At 33.0% G+C, this 19,840-nt stretch overlaps 1 protein-coding gene across 1 annotated transcript in view; it reads right to left on the bottom strand.

The window, feature by feature from the left end:
* CDC73 (cell division cycle 73) overlaps positions 1–19,840 on the bottom strand; it is a 127,065-nt gene that overhangs the window by 75,675 nt on the left and 31,550 nt on the right. Inside the window, exon 10 of the mRNA XM_081299513.1 lies at positions 19,449–19,513. Within this exon, the coding sequence (XP_081155639.1) occupies positions 19,449–19,513 (65 nt within the window). The remainder of the gene's footprint in view (positions 1–19,448; positions 19,514–19,840) is intronic.

Raw genomic sequence — 19,840 nt, forward strand, 5'->3', positions numbered from 1 at the left:
ATCAATAAAACAATGTTTGGGTTTAAAGCATTTTATCTGAAAGAAAACTTTTTAAGGTATCAAGTTTTTTTTCTGTAGTAAGAAAGAATGGTAGCGATACACATAGAAGGGATTTTAGAGATGTTAGGAAGAAAGGTATATAAGACTTTCTGACAGCTGGTTCCTGGAGGTAAAGGAGAGGGATTAAAAGCAAGGATGATTAGTAATATCCTGGCCTGGGGTGATGGGGAGGTGCCAACACTGTACAAGAACCTGATTCACCAGAGACAAGGTACTAAAAACCCACAAAATAAAGCTGGAAAGGACTATCATGTGGCCCTGAGGGCCTATACGCTGCAAAGCATTAATAACAATAATAATAAATTATAATTACAATTTTACATATAAATCAAAAAATGCAAAATGACCAAAAATATAATATAAAATACAAACTTAAGATTTATCTTTTATACTATTCCATCAACACCTACATGCCAAGCACCTTGTTCTCAGCTGGGAATATAGTGGAAGACTCCAAGAGACAGTTTCTACCTTTTGGTCCATCTATGAAGAAACACAGTCAAAGAAAACAAATAATCAAGAATATTACTAGAAGAAAAAAGATTCCTAAAAAAGCGACCTTTATAGTGAGATCTGAATTATAAGAGGGAACCGGTCTTACTAACAGCAGGGGAATAATGTTCCAATCAAATAGAAGTGGAAGGAAAAAGACCAAGAAGTGAACAACCTGAGAAGTTGTTTAAAAACTTAGAAAAAGCCAGTGAAGCAGAAACACAGTCAGGATCCTTTCTAATGTGTGCTGTTCCTTCACTATAGAGCACAGAATTGTGGACAGAATTCACAGGGTTTCTGAATTTGAATGAAGAAAAGAACTTTACAATTTTATTTTTACCAACCTTTCAACTGAAATTAACAATCCCTTCATGAATATGGGCAATATTACACAATACTAACAGCAATGGCTGTTACTCTATTACCAAGATAATTCAGGTATTTTCATATCACGATACAATTGTTACAAATAGATATCCTAAAATACACTCATGTTCATCACACTTTAAAACTGTGGTACTTCTTTTATCTTCCACTAGGTGTTATTATATAACACATCAGTAAAAAAGCACAAGTCACCATGAATGCATATACTTAAAAAATCTTGATAACTCCACTTCAATAAAATTGGTTTCTTTATCTTACGTATTTTATTTTTCACATTAAAAAAAGCATTCAGAGAGAGGATTCATAGGATTCAACAGTCTGCTAAATGTGTCTATGGTACAAAAAAGGATTATGAACCTCTAACTATAGTAAAAGAAACTTTGAGAATCCTAACAAACTAAATTCAACTTGTGTCACCTGTTTGGGTTCTATTTCCAACAGGTACACTACAATAAGACCTTTTTCAGAAATATCAGAGAAATAAAAAAATAAATGGGTACCAGATATCAACATATTATTAATCATTTTGTAAGGTGCAATAATGGCTTGTGGCTGTTTTTTGAAAGTTTTTTTAAAAGTCTATAGATTTTATAGAGATGCAAAATATGTACAATAAAATGACAATCTCTGAGGCTGGGGTTGTGGCTCAGTAGCAGAGTGCTTGCCTCGCACATGTGAGACACTGGGTTCGATTCTCAGCACCACATAAAAATAAACAAATAAAATAAAGATATTGTGAAAAACAAAATAAAATGAGAGTCTCTGGATTTTGCTTTAAAATACTTCAAAAAAAACAGTGAAAGAGACAGATATAAGAATCGTTTACAAAATGGAAATTATAGAATCTGTATATTGGGCAGATCATGTGCTATTTTTCTAATTAAGTTTGAAATATCTCACAATCAAACAATTAAAAAAAGAGAAAGGCAACCCTTTTGGTAGCTGCTTTTCAAAAAAAGAAGCCCCTCAGGAGAAAGAAAAAAGAAGTGCTACCTATCAGCAAATTAGAGAAAAATGTCCCTTTATTCAGTGATGTTCTAGGCCACGATCTAACTGATGAAGGTGAAAGCTAATTAGAGATTTACCTCTTCTTTCCCTATGATGTTTAGTAAGGACAGCAGGAATCATTAAAACTTGCTATGGTATTATTCAGAATATCTTATAAGTAAGCACTCTGTCCAAAGGCACTCATGCAATCATTTCAAAGAAAAAAAGAGAACCTAGATTCCATTATATCTGCTGTCTGGATGTAGAAAATTAGTCTTTGATCAAACTAGTACATCTTGGCAATAGAAATAGCAATGGTTTAGGAAAAATAATCTTATACTCTTAAACTAGCAAGTACTGATTAAGCTTAGGCTTTATATTTATGACACTTGAGAACATTCAGATCATGGGGTAGGGGAAAAGAGGGAAGCTAGGTAGCTGCAAATACACATGAAGGATACACTGCCAGACCACTGTACTTTTCCTGACTGGTAGAAAACAAAATGCTTGGATGGGAGGATGAGGATGTGCTGTATTTAGGCAATCAAGTCATAGCAGATGATTTCTAGGTTGTAAAAAAAAAGAGAGAGAGATCATTAAATGAAAAGAAGTCCGTTCCATTTGTATAAATGGGGTGGGCCACATAATTCTCCAGTCTCAGTATATTTAACACAAAAACACTAACAAGGTTCTACAACCTGGAAGAAGGAGAACTTACTAATCCTCTCTTTTTCCCTATGCCTATTTATATTGTCCTGTTCTCCTAATGTGCCACATAACTCAACAGAACCTCTCTAATCAACTGCTGTTTTGTCTTTGCATTTTAAAGTCTTTTCTGAGCCAGGATGACAGACAAAACCAAAATACCTTTAACTTTATTCCCCAAAGATCATATGTTGTCAGAACTCAAAAGAATGTCTTAGCAGAGTTCTATACATTCTTTCATTAGTACTAATAAAAATAAAAACAAAAATCAATTCTAAACTGGGCACAGTGGCACACACCTGTAATCCTAGCAGCTGGAAAGGATGAGGCAAGAGGGTTTCAAGTTCAAACCAGCCTAAGCAATTTAGCAAGACTTTGTCTCAAAATAAATAAAAAAGGGGTAGGATATAGCTCAGTGGTAAAGCACCCTTGTGTTCACTCCCTCATACCCAAAAAGAAGGAAGGGAGGGAAGGAGGGACAGAAATCAATTATACTTGGCTTTAAGCAAAATTCCTGATTAGAAAAGATTTATTCAGGTGTTGTAATTCAGTGGTAGAGCGCTTGCCTTGCATGTGTGGAGCTCTACTTTCAATCCTTAGCACCATGTAAAAATAAAGATACTGTGTCCATCTACAGCTAAAAAAAATTTTTTTTTAAAAAAGATTTATTCATAAACTACATGTTCCTTCAGTATTAAGTGATGCTTTGCCTTTGCATTTTAACGTCTTTTCTGAGCCTGGATGACAGACAAAAACAAAATACCTTTAACTTTGTCCCCCAAAGATCATATGTTGTCACTACATTTTTTTGGTATAAATCACTACTTTTAGTATAAATCCTAACTCATAAACAATTTTTATTTAATAATTGTACATCTCCTAAATTAAATAACATGATTTTATTTTAACTATAATAGACAGGCAATAACTGCCACCACTCTTTACACTAAGTACTCTTACTTAATACGTATGTGCCAAATGTGTATCTATATAAGATCCTTCCTAAAATTCATCTAAATATAATCCCTAAGGACATAAAATTCAACTAGTATTAATACATAAATGAGTAGAAAAATTACTGTCTTCTAGAGTCAGTTAATAAAAATTAAAAGAGTTGACATACAAAATCTATTAGCCAAATCCAGGACAGTATCTGCTTTTATATGGTCCGTGGGCCAAAAATGCTTTTTATATTTATTGTTGGGAGAGTAGGGGAACAAGAGGAAAAAAAAGTTATGTTAATAATCACATAAAACTCAAATTTTGCTAGCTTAATTGCAATGTAGCCAAATTAAGTAATTTGTCTATTGTCTATGTATGGACTGCCTTTGCAAGGCACCAGCAGAGAGAACTACTTGAAACAGAAACTGTAATCAGCAGCCTGGTCCAGGTATATTAGCCTGGACCCTGGCTGGCCATTTTGGTCACCTGCCCAAGTAAGAAACAGACAAATATGGAAAAAGTAAAAAGAAATTTTATGCAGTTTCATCAAACTGGGTAGAAATAGCAGCCTAATCGAGCAAGCAGAGATCTGGGCAAGGTTCCAGGATTAGGCTGACAGAAACAAAAATCTCATGTTTTGCTCCCAGGTGTAGCAATGCCAGCTAGCATACTACAGATCATAAGAATTAAGCTATATTGCCTCACCCTATTTTAATCCTCAAAAAAGCATCTATTGCTGTTTTTTAGTTTTTTGTTTGTTTGTTTTGTTTTTCCTCCCTCCCAAGGCCTACAATAATGCCTAGCATACAACAGGCACACAATAAACATTTATTGAATGAATGTAACATCATATCTTTTTGTGTGCCAATTTTTTCAATGTTTAGATTTTATTTTTTTAATTACTGGTGCAATACCCATTAATCCAAAACAAGAAAAAAAGTATGTTCTTAAGGCACAGTGAAATGTACGTTTTTGTTAATGAACTATGCAATGATACTGACCTGAGCTAAAAGAATACAATATACCATAAAATATTACCAAACTAAACACTTACCACAACATTCTCAACTCACAAAAAGCAACGGTTGGAAAAAAATGGAAAATTTAAAATGGAGTATCTTGGGACTAGGGTTGTGGCTCGGTGGTATAGTGCTTGCCTTGCATGTGTGAGGTCCCCGGTTCGATCCTCAGCACCACATATAAACAAGCAAATAAAATAAAGGCATTGTGTCCATATACAACTATAAACAAATATATAGATAAAATGGAGTGTCTCATCACAACAGAACTTCTTCACAAAAAATAAAAAGTTAGAATGAGGCTTCAAAGAAAGTTTCTGAGCCAAGTAAAGAATATTTAGTTTACTTATAGTAAGTTAACAAAATTGTATTTGATTGAAACAGCCATAAAAAATATACCCAGGGAAAACCAACCTGGGACTGGTATAGAGACCTACTGCTTGAAGAGTTGAAGACACTGGGTGCAACATTGATAGTCAAAAGTCAAGGTAAATGATTGTTTTGGTTTTGTTTTATTTTGCTAAGTTGCTAAGTTAACAAATATTACTGATGTCACTAAGTTGTTGTTTATTTGATAAGTCAATGTCATGTTTAGAAGTGACTAAACAATTAGGTCCTACAAATAATCTACATAAAACAACTACAGGGAAGAATAATTTCTAAGTTCAGAAAACAGGACTGAAATACAACCAGAAGTGCCATCAGTTGAGATGTGTTACAACATATAGTGGTAAATACATTTGTGGAGCAGAAATCAACAAAGATGCATAAATTCACAAAACTCAAAAAAAAAAAATGGGTTAGGGTTAGGGTGTTGAAAGCCTGATACTTTATCAGTAGGTACTTTTCAAAAATATTTGTATTTACCATGTATTATTGAGCCATTAGCATCAGTAGGAAACTTCATTTACTTTTTTAGATTTAATCCACATTAGTTCCATGAATTTTTGTTAGAAAGAATCTTAACGTGTTCTACCACACAGCAGTCAAACAGTTTATCTTAATGTGTTCTACCACACAGCAGTCAAACAGTTTATCAGTAGCAAAAACTTTGCTCACACTGGCCTCAAACTTGTGATCTTCCTGCCTCAGTCTCCTGAGTAGCTGGGAGGTAAGAAAGTTTCATTGTGGTTTTGTTGTTGTTGTTGTTTTTGTTGTTGTTTTCAGTTTAAGACCAAAATTTAAATTTTTCTGTATGAAAACATCCAACCTGGGGCTGGGCTTGTGGCTCAGCGGTACAGCACTTGCCTAGCATGTGTGAGGCACTGGGTTCGATTCTCAGCACCACATACAAATAAATAAAATAAAGGTCCATCAACAACTAAAAATATATTTAAAAAAAAAAAGAAAAAAAACAACCTTATCAACTGCATCAAATACTGAATGGCTTTGAAAACTAGATTTTGCTACAGACTTGATCTGTACCAAAATTTGTTTTTTAAACAATTCAACTTGAATTACAAGACAAAACAGATTATAAAAGAAATTCATATTGTCAATTTGAAGATAACTGAAATATAGGTAATCTCAAGTTGCTTTATATACATCTAATGCTGTTAGAACAAGAAATGAGAATATCATTCTCACAAAATCTGCAGCAAATATATTTTCCAAACTAAAACTAAAATTCAGGTGGGTTCTTTAACTTCAATATATAAATGTGACAGAAATTGCTATTTATCAAAGTTCCTTTATTCGGAAAATTTCCAAATAAGCTTCCATTGGCAAAAATATATCTGCAATAAAATGACATGCTAAAAAGGAATATACTGACAAAATACTTTAGTAGAATACTACAAATATCTCCCAAGAAGTGAATGTGCCCAGTTCATGTCATGTGCTCATGAAATGACGATGATATTTACCAGTATCTATCTGTCCAAAAAGATTTTTTCTGGGGCAGGCATCTCCAGCCCTATTTTGTATTTTATTTAGAGACAGGGTCTCACTTGAGTTGCTTAGTGCCTTGCTTTTGCTGAGGCTGGCTCTATAATCATGATCCTCCTGTCTCAGCCTCCCAAACCACTGGGATTACAGGCTCGTGCCATTGTGCCCAGCCCCCCAAAAGATTTTTTTATTAAAAGATAAAATACATAAAATAGAACAACATTAATGATGAATGCTTACAATGACTTTTGGTGATAGGAAACTTAACTGAATCCCTATTAAGTAAAATGTTATCCTCTCCCCCCAAAAGAAATGCCATTCTTCTCATCAGTAAATCTATACTACAGATTATTATCATATATTATTGTTACATTTACCATTAAATCTGGGGGAAATTTGACTAACATTATAGAAGAACCTAAACAATTTTGTCTAATGGTCTGCAACTCTAAATTATTTACTCTCTAGCCCTTTTTAGAAAATGTTTGCTAATCTTTTAAATTGTTTCATTTAAACTTTTTATATTAGTGCAGACTAGAAAATGTAAAGCAATAGTGAAAATACATTTAAACCATGAAAATTATCTCTACTTATTTTATTCACACCTGACTCTTCATTTCTTTAATTTCATTAAAAACAATTTCATGCTAAAATTTCTAAGAGCTCAGCTAAGAGGAACACTAAAATCGTTTTGGAAATAAGCTTTTGTTAGAGTCCTGATCACTGTTTCTTAATGAAATTAACCTAAATGTAGAAGGCAAAACAGAACGTACATGTAAAATACATATATGGTAAAGGATAAACTTGCTTTATATTTTTTGCAAATGCAAAAAAATTAAAAAATCAATACTTATTACATAGTAAATAAGGGTCTTAATGAAAATGGTAGGTTTTTCATTGTAGACCAAGACCTGATCACTGTTTCTTAATGAAATTAACCTAAATGTAGAAGGCAAAACAGAATGTACATGTAAAATACATATATGGTAAAAGATAAACTTGCTTTATATTTTTGGCAAATGCAAAAAAAAATAAAAAATCAATACTACATAGTAAATAAGAGTCTAAATGAAAATGGTAGGTTTTTCATTGTAGACCAAATGCAATAAAGTTAGCATATTTAAATATGAGATTTCCACCACATTTTTATCAATATTATTTATCCATATGTGAGAGGAAAAGGGAAGTGTGTGTTTGAGAGAAGAAAGAGACAGAGGAGAAACTCTTTTATTACTAAAAATAGTTCTATAAACTATAACCAACTGAATAAAATGTGAAAAAAAAAGCTTTCCATACAATCCACCAATCATTCCTATATATTCTTTTTTTTTTTTTTCTTTATGGTGCTGGGGATTGAACCCAGTGGTGCTCTACCACTGAGCTACACCCCAGCTCTTTTTATTTTGAGATAGGGTCTTGCTAAGTTGCTGAGGCTGGCCTTGAACTTATTTTTTTTTATATTTAGTTTTTAGTTTTGGTTGGACACAATCTTTATTTTATTTATTTTTATGTGGTGCTGAGGATCGAACCCAGGGCCTCGCACGTGCTAGGTGAGCGCCCTGCCACTGAGCCACAATCCCAGCCCCCCTATATATTCTTTACAGTTCGCAATTATACTACACACACACACACCTCTTTCAAATAAATATGTGAAAGGAGAATTTTTTAATGATGCCATCCTGAAGCTGTATAAAATGTTCATCCCATCACAAAATGATTATATATCTACTTATAATAGCATATAGTCTTCTACAATGGTACTCATATGATACCTCCATTTGTACTTTTTGCAAAGAAAACAAATTTTAGTGTCTTTGTAGCACTGAAATTATCCAAATAATTGGGAGGGTAGGATTTAATTAGCCTCATCAATTTTATTATCAATGTATACACAAAAGGTACACATAAGTGATTTTTGAAATCCACTAGTAAATCCTTGTCCTTCTCTCTTCTTCCTATCAACAAAATTAAATGACTAATCCTAGATCTATAGCTCAGACATGAAGCAATGAAGTTCTACCACTCCTATACATTTTTTGTGATACATCAAATTCTTTTGATATCTAATTATGAATTTTTAATTCAAAAGTGCTAGTTCCCTCCAGAAAACTTTCTGACAAAATAGAAAGGGATGCTAGTCCTAATGTTGAATAAATAATCTACTACACATCTAACAAAACACATCAATCTACTACATATCTAAAGAAACACATCGTAATATTTGGAGAATACTTAGACATGACAACAAGGAACAAAGTCACAACTGAAAATGAAGACAAAGCCTATGGAAGAACTGTCCAAAGCAAAAGGCACACCGTGCCCTTGCAACAGATCTTTCTTTAATGAAGATGTGTAGATATCAGACCACTTGAATATCACTAAACGTGTGAAAGATTATTATACAACTATAAACTATACTAGAACTTTCGGTGTTAACTTCTTTACACAGAGAATCTGCATGTGCTAGATAATAGGATTTGAACATCCAGTACTCTTGGCAATTACACTGCTCACTATAAATTAACTAACCAACATTTTATTTCAGACGTTATTTTCATAAGCTTGATTAATCTCTCATGGTATACTAACATTACCCAGTTCCTCAGTGTTTCTGTAAACCACGACAAGTTACTAAAGTAATGCCACCCTATGAGACAAATTCAAGCAGCTTATCTTCCCCTAACAAAAATAACCTTCTGCAGGGTTGCTAAAGATCAGCAGTTATTTAGCCTTGGTTACATAATAAACATGGTGACAAAAATTATTCAGGTACCTAAAAAAGGACATTGTGACTATGGATTTGTCTTTAGTGATCTATCTACAAGAGGGTCTGGTCCAATGTAAAACATAAATGTAATAATGTTAGTGTAACATGCTGAAACATGTTTCCATAAAATGTACTACACTATAACCTTTACACTAATGCTTAAAGCTTTAAAAAATTATAGAAACCTTTCAAAAATACTAATAACTCAAAAAAATTAAGAATAATTCCAATATATATCAAAGGTTTCCACAAAACTAACGTCCACTAATTTATCACAGTGTTAAATCATTAACATCTATTACACTGAATCCAGATTTCTAAAAATCATTTAAAGTTTTATTTTCTGTTATTGTTAAAGTAACTCTTATAGGGAAAAACAATAACATATACCAAAGTTTTTGGTAAATTATGATGTTCCTACAAACTTACTATCATAATGACTGGTTATGTTATTCCACTTATTGAATACTCAGCAATTCCTGAAGAGGCTACAGAATATTTTGTATGCCGTTTTAAAGTAAACTGGTGACATAAAATCATATCAGAAACTGAACTTTAGGGCGCATGTTTTTATAAAGAAAACTAAAACCATCTATATAACAGAAGTCAGAATTCAGAAACTTCTGAAAGATCAAAGAGCTAGTTAAACTTTAGTTCTTAAATGTGGTATGTTTAATTATATTAGGAATTTAATTTCAGAATATTTAGAGCAACAGATATAAGACAGAAAAGATACCAGCAGAAAAGAAGCATCTATCTAAATATACCAAATCTAAACTAGACGCTATGGCCCAAGTCTATCATCCCAACAACTTGAAAGAATGTGTTAAGAGGATCAGCAACTCAGCAGGACCCTCAGAAACTTACCAAGACCCTGTCTCAAAATAAAACATAAAAAGAACTGAAAATGTAGCTCAGCAGTGAAGCATCCCTGAGAACAATCCCCAATACTAAATAAATAACTAACTATCAAATTTGGGGAGGACAATAATTATAGGATCAATAGTGTTCAGAATTTACTGTAGATAGTAAAAGATGGAATTAATTCTTTATACTTGTAACTTATAAAAAATGTTCAATTGACTTAATTTTAAAATATATGTACACTTGAACTAGCATACTGTTGCAAAATCTAAACACAAAGAGCAAGGATTTTATCAAAGACACCATAAAGAGACTGGGGTTGTGACTTAGCAACTTGCCTAGCAAGGTCAATCCTCAGCACCATATAAAAATAAGTAAATAAAATAAAGGTACTGTGTCCAACTACAACTTAAAAAAAAAAAAAAAAAAAAGAATTCTTTAAAGACACCATAAACACAAGTTCAACAGTAAAACAAATGAGTTCTAAGGCATAACTTTTGTCTTCAATTAAAAAATAAGATCTTACGCAGTTTCCATTTCTAAATATTTCAAATTAATGCATCTTCGACTTATTCACAGCAAAGTACCATTCTGGAAATTCAAATAAGAACTTAGTTTATAAATAATAAGATCTGTCCTGTCCTGATCAGAAGCAAATCAGTGTTTAAAAACAGATATTTAAAATAAACATGGGAACAATCACTCACAGAGGAACATGAGAAGCAGGAAAGACAAGAAGAACAACACTAAAAGAAACATCCATCAAGAAAAAGACCTGGAAAAGAAACCAAAACTTAGAATTAAAGATCAAATGAGGTTTGGTGATACAGGGGAGGGGAGAAGGGAGGAGATGAACTAACTAGACAATCCAATAAATACCAAGACAAAAATAATAAAACAAATAAGAAAATAATTTGGATGCAGAAATAATATAAAAGATTGAAAATTCATGGATAATTTTAATGAATTTATGAAGACCTAAAAACTAATAAAGCAAATTAAAATAAGTCTCAGTTTTGTGATCATGTCATTAACTAAATGGTCATTAAGAAATTGATTTTAAAGGTTATGCTATAGTTAATAACAGTTAACAGAAAAGTATCTATCAAGAATATATATATAAATATCCACACATAAAACGTCATTAAATACACTGTTTTCATATGAATAAAATGATTCAAATCATCTATCACTGAAATTAAAGAAAATATTAAAGATTAAACCTCTGTTCTCAAAATAAGAAAGGAAATACATAAAACTAAACTGAGTGGGAGCCAGAACTTAAAAGTTATAAAACATGTTTAACAATGATATTAATTTTGTTAAAATTTAATGGATTAAAGTCATGCCAAGCAGGTAAATAGAAATTTTAAAATCTATTGTAGTATGTTTGAGAGAATAATAAGCTAAACAAAAATTAAAATCTACTTTTGTGTAATTCTGAGAGTCATATATATAATTACAGCATTAATGCACAAAACTACAATTAAAAGAATATATAATCAGGGCTAGGGCTGTAGCTCAGTTACAGAGCGCTTGCCTAGCATGCATGAGGCACTGGATTCAATCCTCAGTACCACATAAAAATAAACAAATATAATAAAGGCATTCTGTCCATCTACAATGCAAAAAAAATTTTAAAGAATATATAATCATACTGAAATTTCATGTTGTTAAGAAAATATCATATTTCCAAACTAGTTTCTATTTTTCCTTTTTTTTTTTGGCTCTTCAGTATCTACCAATGGACCACCTATGTTCACTTTTTTTAAACTGCTGTTGGAATTATACATAACAGTGGGATTCTTTATGCCATATTCATACATGGATATATATTTTCTCCTATTCTTACAATAATTAATATTAAAACACCTTGAGACAGGTGATGTCAAGTTTGTAAATGAAGAATTGTGCCATGACTTCTAGATTACTCCTGACTTACGCCAATAATAACATTGCCTACACTTTCAAACTAAGTCTCAATTTTGTGATCATGTCATTAACTACATGGTCATTAGGAAATTGATTTTTAAAGGTTATGCTACAGATATTACTAAAGATTATGCAAAAGATCTTACTAAAATTCCTAAGATGTTTTGGGACGTCCAAAAATTACTCTTCAATGAAGTGCAAAGCTAAATTAATGGAATTTGACTGTACAGGCTTATACCAAAAATACCATACAGTATGCATTGGATTCTTAATAAATGCCAGTAAGATATATAAATTGAAAAACCTTATAAAAATTACCTTCAGCTTACATGTATTAAAATTGACAGCTGTTAATATATTCTGTTGGTAAAATTTATTTTTCTGGAAGTATATTAACATCTAAATGCTGATTATGCTGATTAAAAATAGTAAGGTTAAATTGGATTCTAACACCTCTTACCACAAAGAAGGTATCAGTGCAATAAGATCAATACCCACCCACTCCAAATACTAGGCAACTTTTTAAAAGTGTTATATGTACTACTGGGTACAAAAAGTCTATAATATACACTTAATGCAAAAAATGTCTGCAATAACTACAAATAATTCCATGCTACAATCAAACAGCACTAAGGATAATACTAAAGAAGGTACACCAGTATACACTTAAACCTCAAAACAACTCCCTAAGTAAGTTAAACCACTTTTCAGATTAAAAAAAGCCAACATCTAACATGCTGCAACAAATCATAACAGAAAATTCTCTCTTATGTTTACCTCATATCAAGACACAGCCCAAATCTATAAACAGCATTCCTCCCCCCACAAAAAATCTGCTGCTGGGAAAATCACTAGGGGAAAATTACTATTCAAGAGATGCCACGTATGAAGATGTGAAAATAAATAAATAAATAAATAAATTTTTGAAAAGAGATGTTTTATGAGAACAGAGGGGAAAATATGTCTATGCAATTTAGTGATAGCTTCTTAGAAAAATCTATAAAAATGAAGACATAATTTTTAAACTGCATAAAATTACTAATATTAATACTGAAATATTAGGGTATCAGGTAGAAATTAATAAAGCTATCATCCAAAAGCTTAAGAGAGATAATGGGATTATACAGTATTTAATTTTTACCTTTTATTTAAATATATATACATATATGTATATATACACACATTCAAGTGAAGCCAAATGTTTTATTGTGTTTTAGGGGTACACATACATCTCAGACTAAAACAGGATAAAGCTACTCTGTTCCCTGAAATATTAAGATAACCAAGTTTTTTAAATTATTTCAAGTATAATATTCTTAAGATTTCAAGTGTGTTGGCTCATGCCTGTAATCCCAAAGGCTCAGGAGGCTGAGGCAGGAAGCTGAAGCAGGAAGATCATGAGTTCAGTTCAAAGCCAGCCTCACCAACTTAGGGAGGTCCTAAGCAACCAGGTAAGACCCTGCTATAAATAAAATATTAAAAAGGGCTGGGAATGTGGCTCAATGATTATATACCCCTGGATTAAATCCCTGGTACCTAAATAAATAAATGGAAAGAAAGCAAAACAGCCACTCTTGAGATAGATGTGGTTGGTGCCATGAGACTATGGATCCCATAGCTAGTCAGGAAACTGGAAATCTAGATTGTTTATGTAATAAAATAAAGTGTCAGTAAACGTTATGGTTTGGTTGTGAGGTGTCGCCCAAAAGCTCACATGTGAAACAATGCAAAAAGGTTTGGAGGAGAAATTATTGGGCTATGGCCTTACCCTAATCAGTGAACGATTGATTCCTTGATGCTATTAACTGAGTGGTGACTGGAGGCAGGGAGGGTGTGGCTGAAGGAACTGTTTCCTTGAAGTTGAGGATATGGGGTAAATGTTTTGTACATAGAGAATGAAGTCTTTGATCATCACGTGAACTGCTTAGATCTGCTATACTCTTCCACCATGATGTAAAACCTCATCTTGAGCCCAGAGGAATGGAACATGCATGCTGTCTATGGACTGAAACTTCTGAAACTGTGAGCCCTCAAATAAACTTTTCCCCCTCTACAATTGTGCTGGTTGGGTCCTTTTAGTCACCGCAGCAAAAACACTGACTAAAATATTAAGTAAGCTAAATTTTAAACTACAACAGACATCTAACATATTTGAAGCCATATTTGCATGGGCACAATGAATGACCTCAAAGTATATTCAACGAGACACACAGGAAAATGCACTGACATTTTGAACAAGTAGGTTGTTCTAATTCTTAAGAAGAAATTTTCCTATAGGCATTCTTAAAATCTTCACAAAAGCCAAAAAAGTCTTCTCTTTATTGCCATATTCTTTCCTATCACAGAGCTTTTAATCTTACTTTTTATTTCCTGTTCCTAAAATATGCTTTCCTGACAAGTTAATTCCTATTTTAAGACACTTCAGCTCTTGTCTCCAAGTAATATCTCCTCAATGAAGTATTTGTTGACTCCTGTAACGAATTCCCTAATTTTAGGGTCTCCTGGCATAATGTATTCCTCTACACACTCGATATATTCACATCACATTCAAGTCACTGACTAATGTCTCTGCCACACTAGACCATAAAATCAAGCTCATGAGAACACATATGGTTTTGTTCACCTCTGATAGACACCAGGATATCGCATGGCAAAGAGCAAGTGTTCAAACAATATCTGCTAAAGAAACACAGGAAAAGAAGAAGTGAGAAAGGGAAAGAGAGCCCCAAGGAAGAATACCTTAAGCAATTATCTCCATTTCAGTTGGCCTGGGTTCTAGAAAATTTCAGAACATTTGTGCTACTATACATTACTTCCATGATACCCCAAGAAGAAATGAACAATAAATTAATAAACAACCAAATGAGAAGGAAAGAAGCTTTACCTAACAGTGCAGAGGTTACTAATGTATGTATTCCTGCTTTAAAAACACAACCTGGCCAGGAGTAGTGGCACACACCTATAATCCCAGCAGCTTGGGAGGCTGAGGCAGGAGGTTTGTGGGTTCAAAGCCAGCCTCAGCAAAGGCGAGGCACTAAGCAACTCAGTGAGACCCTGTCTTTAAATAAAATACAAAATAGGGCTGGGGATGTGGCTCAGTGGTTGAGTGCTCCTGGGTTCAATCCCTAGTACCCCAACCCCCACCCCTCAAAAAAAGAAGACAACCTGGTTGAAAGATTAAGATTCTCTAAATCTCCCCAAAAGTGTTAAGGTGATGGTGACACTAATACACCTCTAACACAGATATTAGAAATCTAAATTTACTATCAAGAGAATGGTTTCCCATAAAACACTTATGGTAAGAACTACTAAATCTGATCTACATAATAAGAGCTAATATGTCTTTCAGTCTTTAAGATTTCAGGGTACAAAATGCTTTCTCAAAAATGAAGATAATAAGGTGATTAAGAGTCAATGAGTGTACAACCAGAGACACCAAAAATTGTGCTTCATATGTGAAATATGAATTGAAATGCATTCTTCTGTCATATATAACAAATTAGAATTTTTAAAAAAAAGTTTGGCTTAGGTTGTGGCTCAGCGGTAAAGCGCTCACCTAGCACATGTAAGGCCCTGGGTTCGATCCTCAGCACCACATAAAAAAATTAATAAAAAATAGGTATTGTGTCCAACTACAACAAAAAAATTAAATATTTTTAAAAAGAGTTAATGAAACTGAACAAGAATGGAAGAAAAGAACAAATAGGGGTTAGAATTTGTAACCTTTGTACCTGAACAAACTATGGAGGTTAAAATGAAGTGATTCTTAATGCAATTGCCAAATTTCTGTAAACAAGAGTCAACTGGGATTGTAGTTTTTTATACCCTCTCCAACAGAACTAGAGTTAGGCTCCTTGCTACTATCAAGTAAGAAAAATAGTACCTTCATCTATTTATTTTAATAATAAAAAGCAATGTCAACTAACATTTTCTTAGTCTAAGATGGCTTTTCCACAAAAGGAATACATGAAAACTTATATGTATTTTCTCCTAAGAAAGCTTTCTATTTTCAACCATAATTCTAGGATAGTTTTATTTAACCTGATTCCTTGTAAAACTAATTCTTTTCAAAAATGTTCCCCAAAAAGTGGAAGGAAAAGGGTAAACTCTGGTAGCAAATAAACTTTGGAAAGACGTTTTCTTTTGTTTTTAAAAGAAGCATACATTTATATTCCAACTTAGATATTCAAACATAAAAAACAATGAGGCAGGAGGATCCGAAGTTCAAGACTAGCCTCAGCAACTTAGCAAGGTCCTGAGCAACTTAGTGAGACTCTGTCTCAAAAAATAAAAGGGCTGCTATGTGGCTCAATTGTTAAGAAACCCTGGATTCAATCCCAGGTACAAAAGAAAGAGAAAGACAAAGACAGAGAGAGAGAGAGAGAGAGAGACAGAGAGACAGACACAGACAGACACACTGTACCACAAAATTTGGCTAAGCTACTATTTTCTTAAACATTACAAAATCCAAGTAATACTTTTGGGGGGAATGCTCCCAGCTCAGAAAAGCTTTCTAACTACTCAACAATTTCATGACTTGTGCCTCTGAAACCTTTACTATAAAACACATTTTATGTCCTGTCAAAAAAAGTCAATTAGAAGCTGGGCATAGTAGCACACACCTGTAGTCCCACCTACCCAGAAGGCTTAAACAGGAGAATCATGAACCTAACAGTTCAAGACCAGTCTGGGCAACACAGGTGAGACAACCCCTGCCTTCCTTCTCAAAAGAAAAAAAGTGAACCATATACATTCAATATACAAATTTGTAATCTTAAAGATGGCTCGGCTTCAATTTCAATAAAGTATTGTTTGTATATTAACAAAACCCTGCCTGGGCCTTGTTATGTCCTTAACAAATTTCAATAACTTATGATTCTTATGAAATAAAAACACATGCCCTTCTCTCTAACAACTTCAGGGAAAAAAACACATTTGTATTAAAATTGCCAACTTGTTGATTTAGTCTTTCATCTACTAGAACACTGATGTTTAACTTAAAAGATATATAGATTAACCCTGGACTCATTCTAATTTCTATTAACTAAGCACAACAAAACTGAAAAATAAAGGTAGCAAAAATGAATTAATACCTTAGAAAGGAAGTCACAACGTGAGAAACAAAGCCTTTTATCACATTTTACAACTTTGTGTGGCTGGATATTACAAGAGACAAACTTTCTTAACCAGAGAATTAAGAAGAAAATAGGCAAACTTGCAAACTCACAAATAGAGTAATAATTTCAAAACAGAAAAAAAAAAGAAGAAAAATTATATTAGGGGCTGGGGATGTGGCTCAAGCGGTAGCGCGCTCGCCTGGCATGCGTGCGGCCAGGTTCGATCCTCAGCACCACATACAAAACAATGATGTTGTGTCTGCCGATAACTAAAAAATAAATATTAAGATTCTCTGTCTCTCTCTCTCTGTCTCTCTCTTAAAAAAAATTATATTAGAAGCGTAAGCTTGGGGTACAACTAAATAATAATTTTTAAAAAAGTAATAGCAATTATCTTCAAAGCTTTCAAGTTCAAACTTGCTTGTATTCTTTCAATAACTGCTATATAAATCAGGACAAAAACAGCACAGAAATTCAAAATGGGTGATGAAATAATAAAACTACTAGCAATTTGATCATTTTTCGTCTTGCTACTGAATTCCTAAAAAAACACCTTTTTCTGACTCTTTTAAAAATCATATAGCATAAATTTCCTTAAATTCACCTCTTTTAAGAATATTTAGAACAAGGTCTCTGATAAGGAAGCGAAAAACTATCATTCTCACACCGTTCAGTTAAGAATATATTCTTGGGCAGGGGTTAAAAATTTTTTAAAACAATATATTCTTAGGCAGGCACGGTGGCACATGTCTGTAATCCTGTTTGCTCGAGAAGTTGAGACAGGAAGATCGCAAATTCAAAACTAGCTTCAGCAACAGCAAGGAGCTAAGCAACTCAGTGACACCTCGTCTCTAAATAAAAAGTACAAATTAGGGCTGGGGATGTGGCTCAGTGACCAAGTGCCCCTGATTTCAATTCCTGGTACCCCCCCAAAAAAAAAGACTTATATTCTTGGATTTTAGAAAATATTGCTCTGTACAAAAGCACCACTATAAAAACTATCTTTGCATAGAAGCTCAAATAATCAAACTCACTCCACGACATTTCAGAGCAATGGGAAAGGAAGAAATAAAACAATGACAATAACAAAAATAACTTTGATGCCTACCCACGAACGCAACTTCATTCAGTTCCTCAAAGGTATAATATCATCACTTAAGGTTAAATCAGTAAGCAAGTTCTATCCCCAAGAAAACATCAGTAACTACATAACTTAAGAATTTAAATTAAATCTTATAAGCCATGAATTATATTTTAAAATCAGGAGAAACCAGGCAAATCTCAAAAGATAGATGTATCTAATTTCTTATCACTTTCCCCCTCCTTCACTTAACTGTGCACACTGGCCTTGTTGGCTGTTGCTCCATAGGGCCTCAGTCCTGACCACTGCCTTGCCTTCTAGGAAATGTTCTTCTGCCAGGTCTCTTTTTGGCTGTCATCTCCTCAGAAAGGCCTCTCTGACTAATGTCTTTAAAGAAGCCCCATTTGTCATAAAGCTACATGCCCAGCCTCTAAAACAAGGTGTGATGTAAGTGCTAATGAGTACAGAAACAATTTCAGTAATATAAAAACAAGTCTGATAATCTAAAAACAAATATATAACAAAATATCTCATACCCAGTCCCATCTTGAAGTTTTAAAAAAGAAATAAAAATTTTAACTTTCTGATGAGATTCTCAATATTGCCTGCTTCTAGAAATAACTAAGTTAAAGCATGGCCAATTTTGAATATAAAAATGTATCTTAATTCATAGCAAATATATTATGATTCCATGCAACATGGAGTCTGTAAAGATCTGATGACACAAGAAAAGACGAAAGTAACTTTGGTATTTGTTTCTAATATAGGCACAGGTATTTTAAAGTATAAAAGGCACAATGCTCCAGACTCTGGAGCCATAAGTATGCAAAATAATTAGTGTGCAAAATAAAGTAAAGGATTCAGGCTCTACAGGACAAAGTTACATCATGGTTTACATAAAAATTAAAAGTCTTAAATTTTACTTGGTCAGAACATCTAGAAATAATAATTTCTACACAGCATCATTCCAGTTGCAAGTTAGTCCAAACAGTTTTCATTTACACATACTCAAAACCAGTTTTGGAAAAAGAAACAAAACACTCATCAATCAAATAATAAATCACAAGATCCACCAGCACAATTGGTTATTAGATAAATGTTTCAAGTACAAAATATTACATGAGGACCAAAATTTTCCTCAACATCTGCTACTTACATAAAATACCTGGATCTCACATAAAATATTATCTATAATCAAAATGACTTACCGTTACAGATTTAAGTGTCATGCCATGGTAGGTACCCATAGTGTCAATTTTAAAGCCTTCCGTTTCTACAAAGAAAAGCAGTTTATTGTTAAGACTTTAGATATTATATGATAGATAAAAAGAACTAAAGTAAGAATTTCCATTATATCTCAAAGTTCAACAGTACAACAAAGTCTTCAATTTACTATATATAAAGGTTCATTATAATCTTGTAAACATAAAAACGTTAAGACAATGGTCTCAAAAAATATAATCAATACACACTAACAAGTATAGTGCACAGAAGTTCATTAAGACTCTGAGATTATGTTCAAAAATGAGACTGAATAAAATACTTTATAACCCCCAAATTATTTGCTAATACTCAATGATAATACCCTTGAAAGCATCTA

The sequence above is a fragment of the Spermophilus citellus genome (genome assembly GCF_964194105.1).
Source record: "Spermophilus citellus genome assembly, chromosome: 6".
NCBI lineage: Eukaryota > Metazoa > Chordata > Mammalia > Rodentia > Sciuridae > Spermophilus > Spermophilus citellus.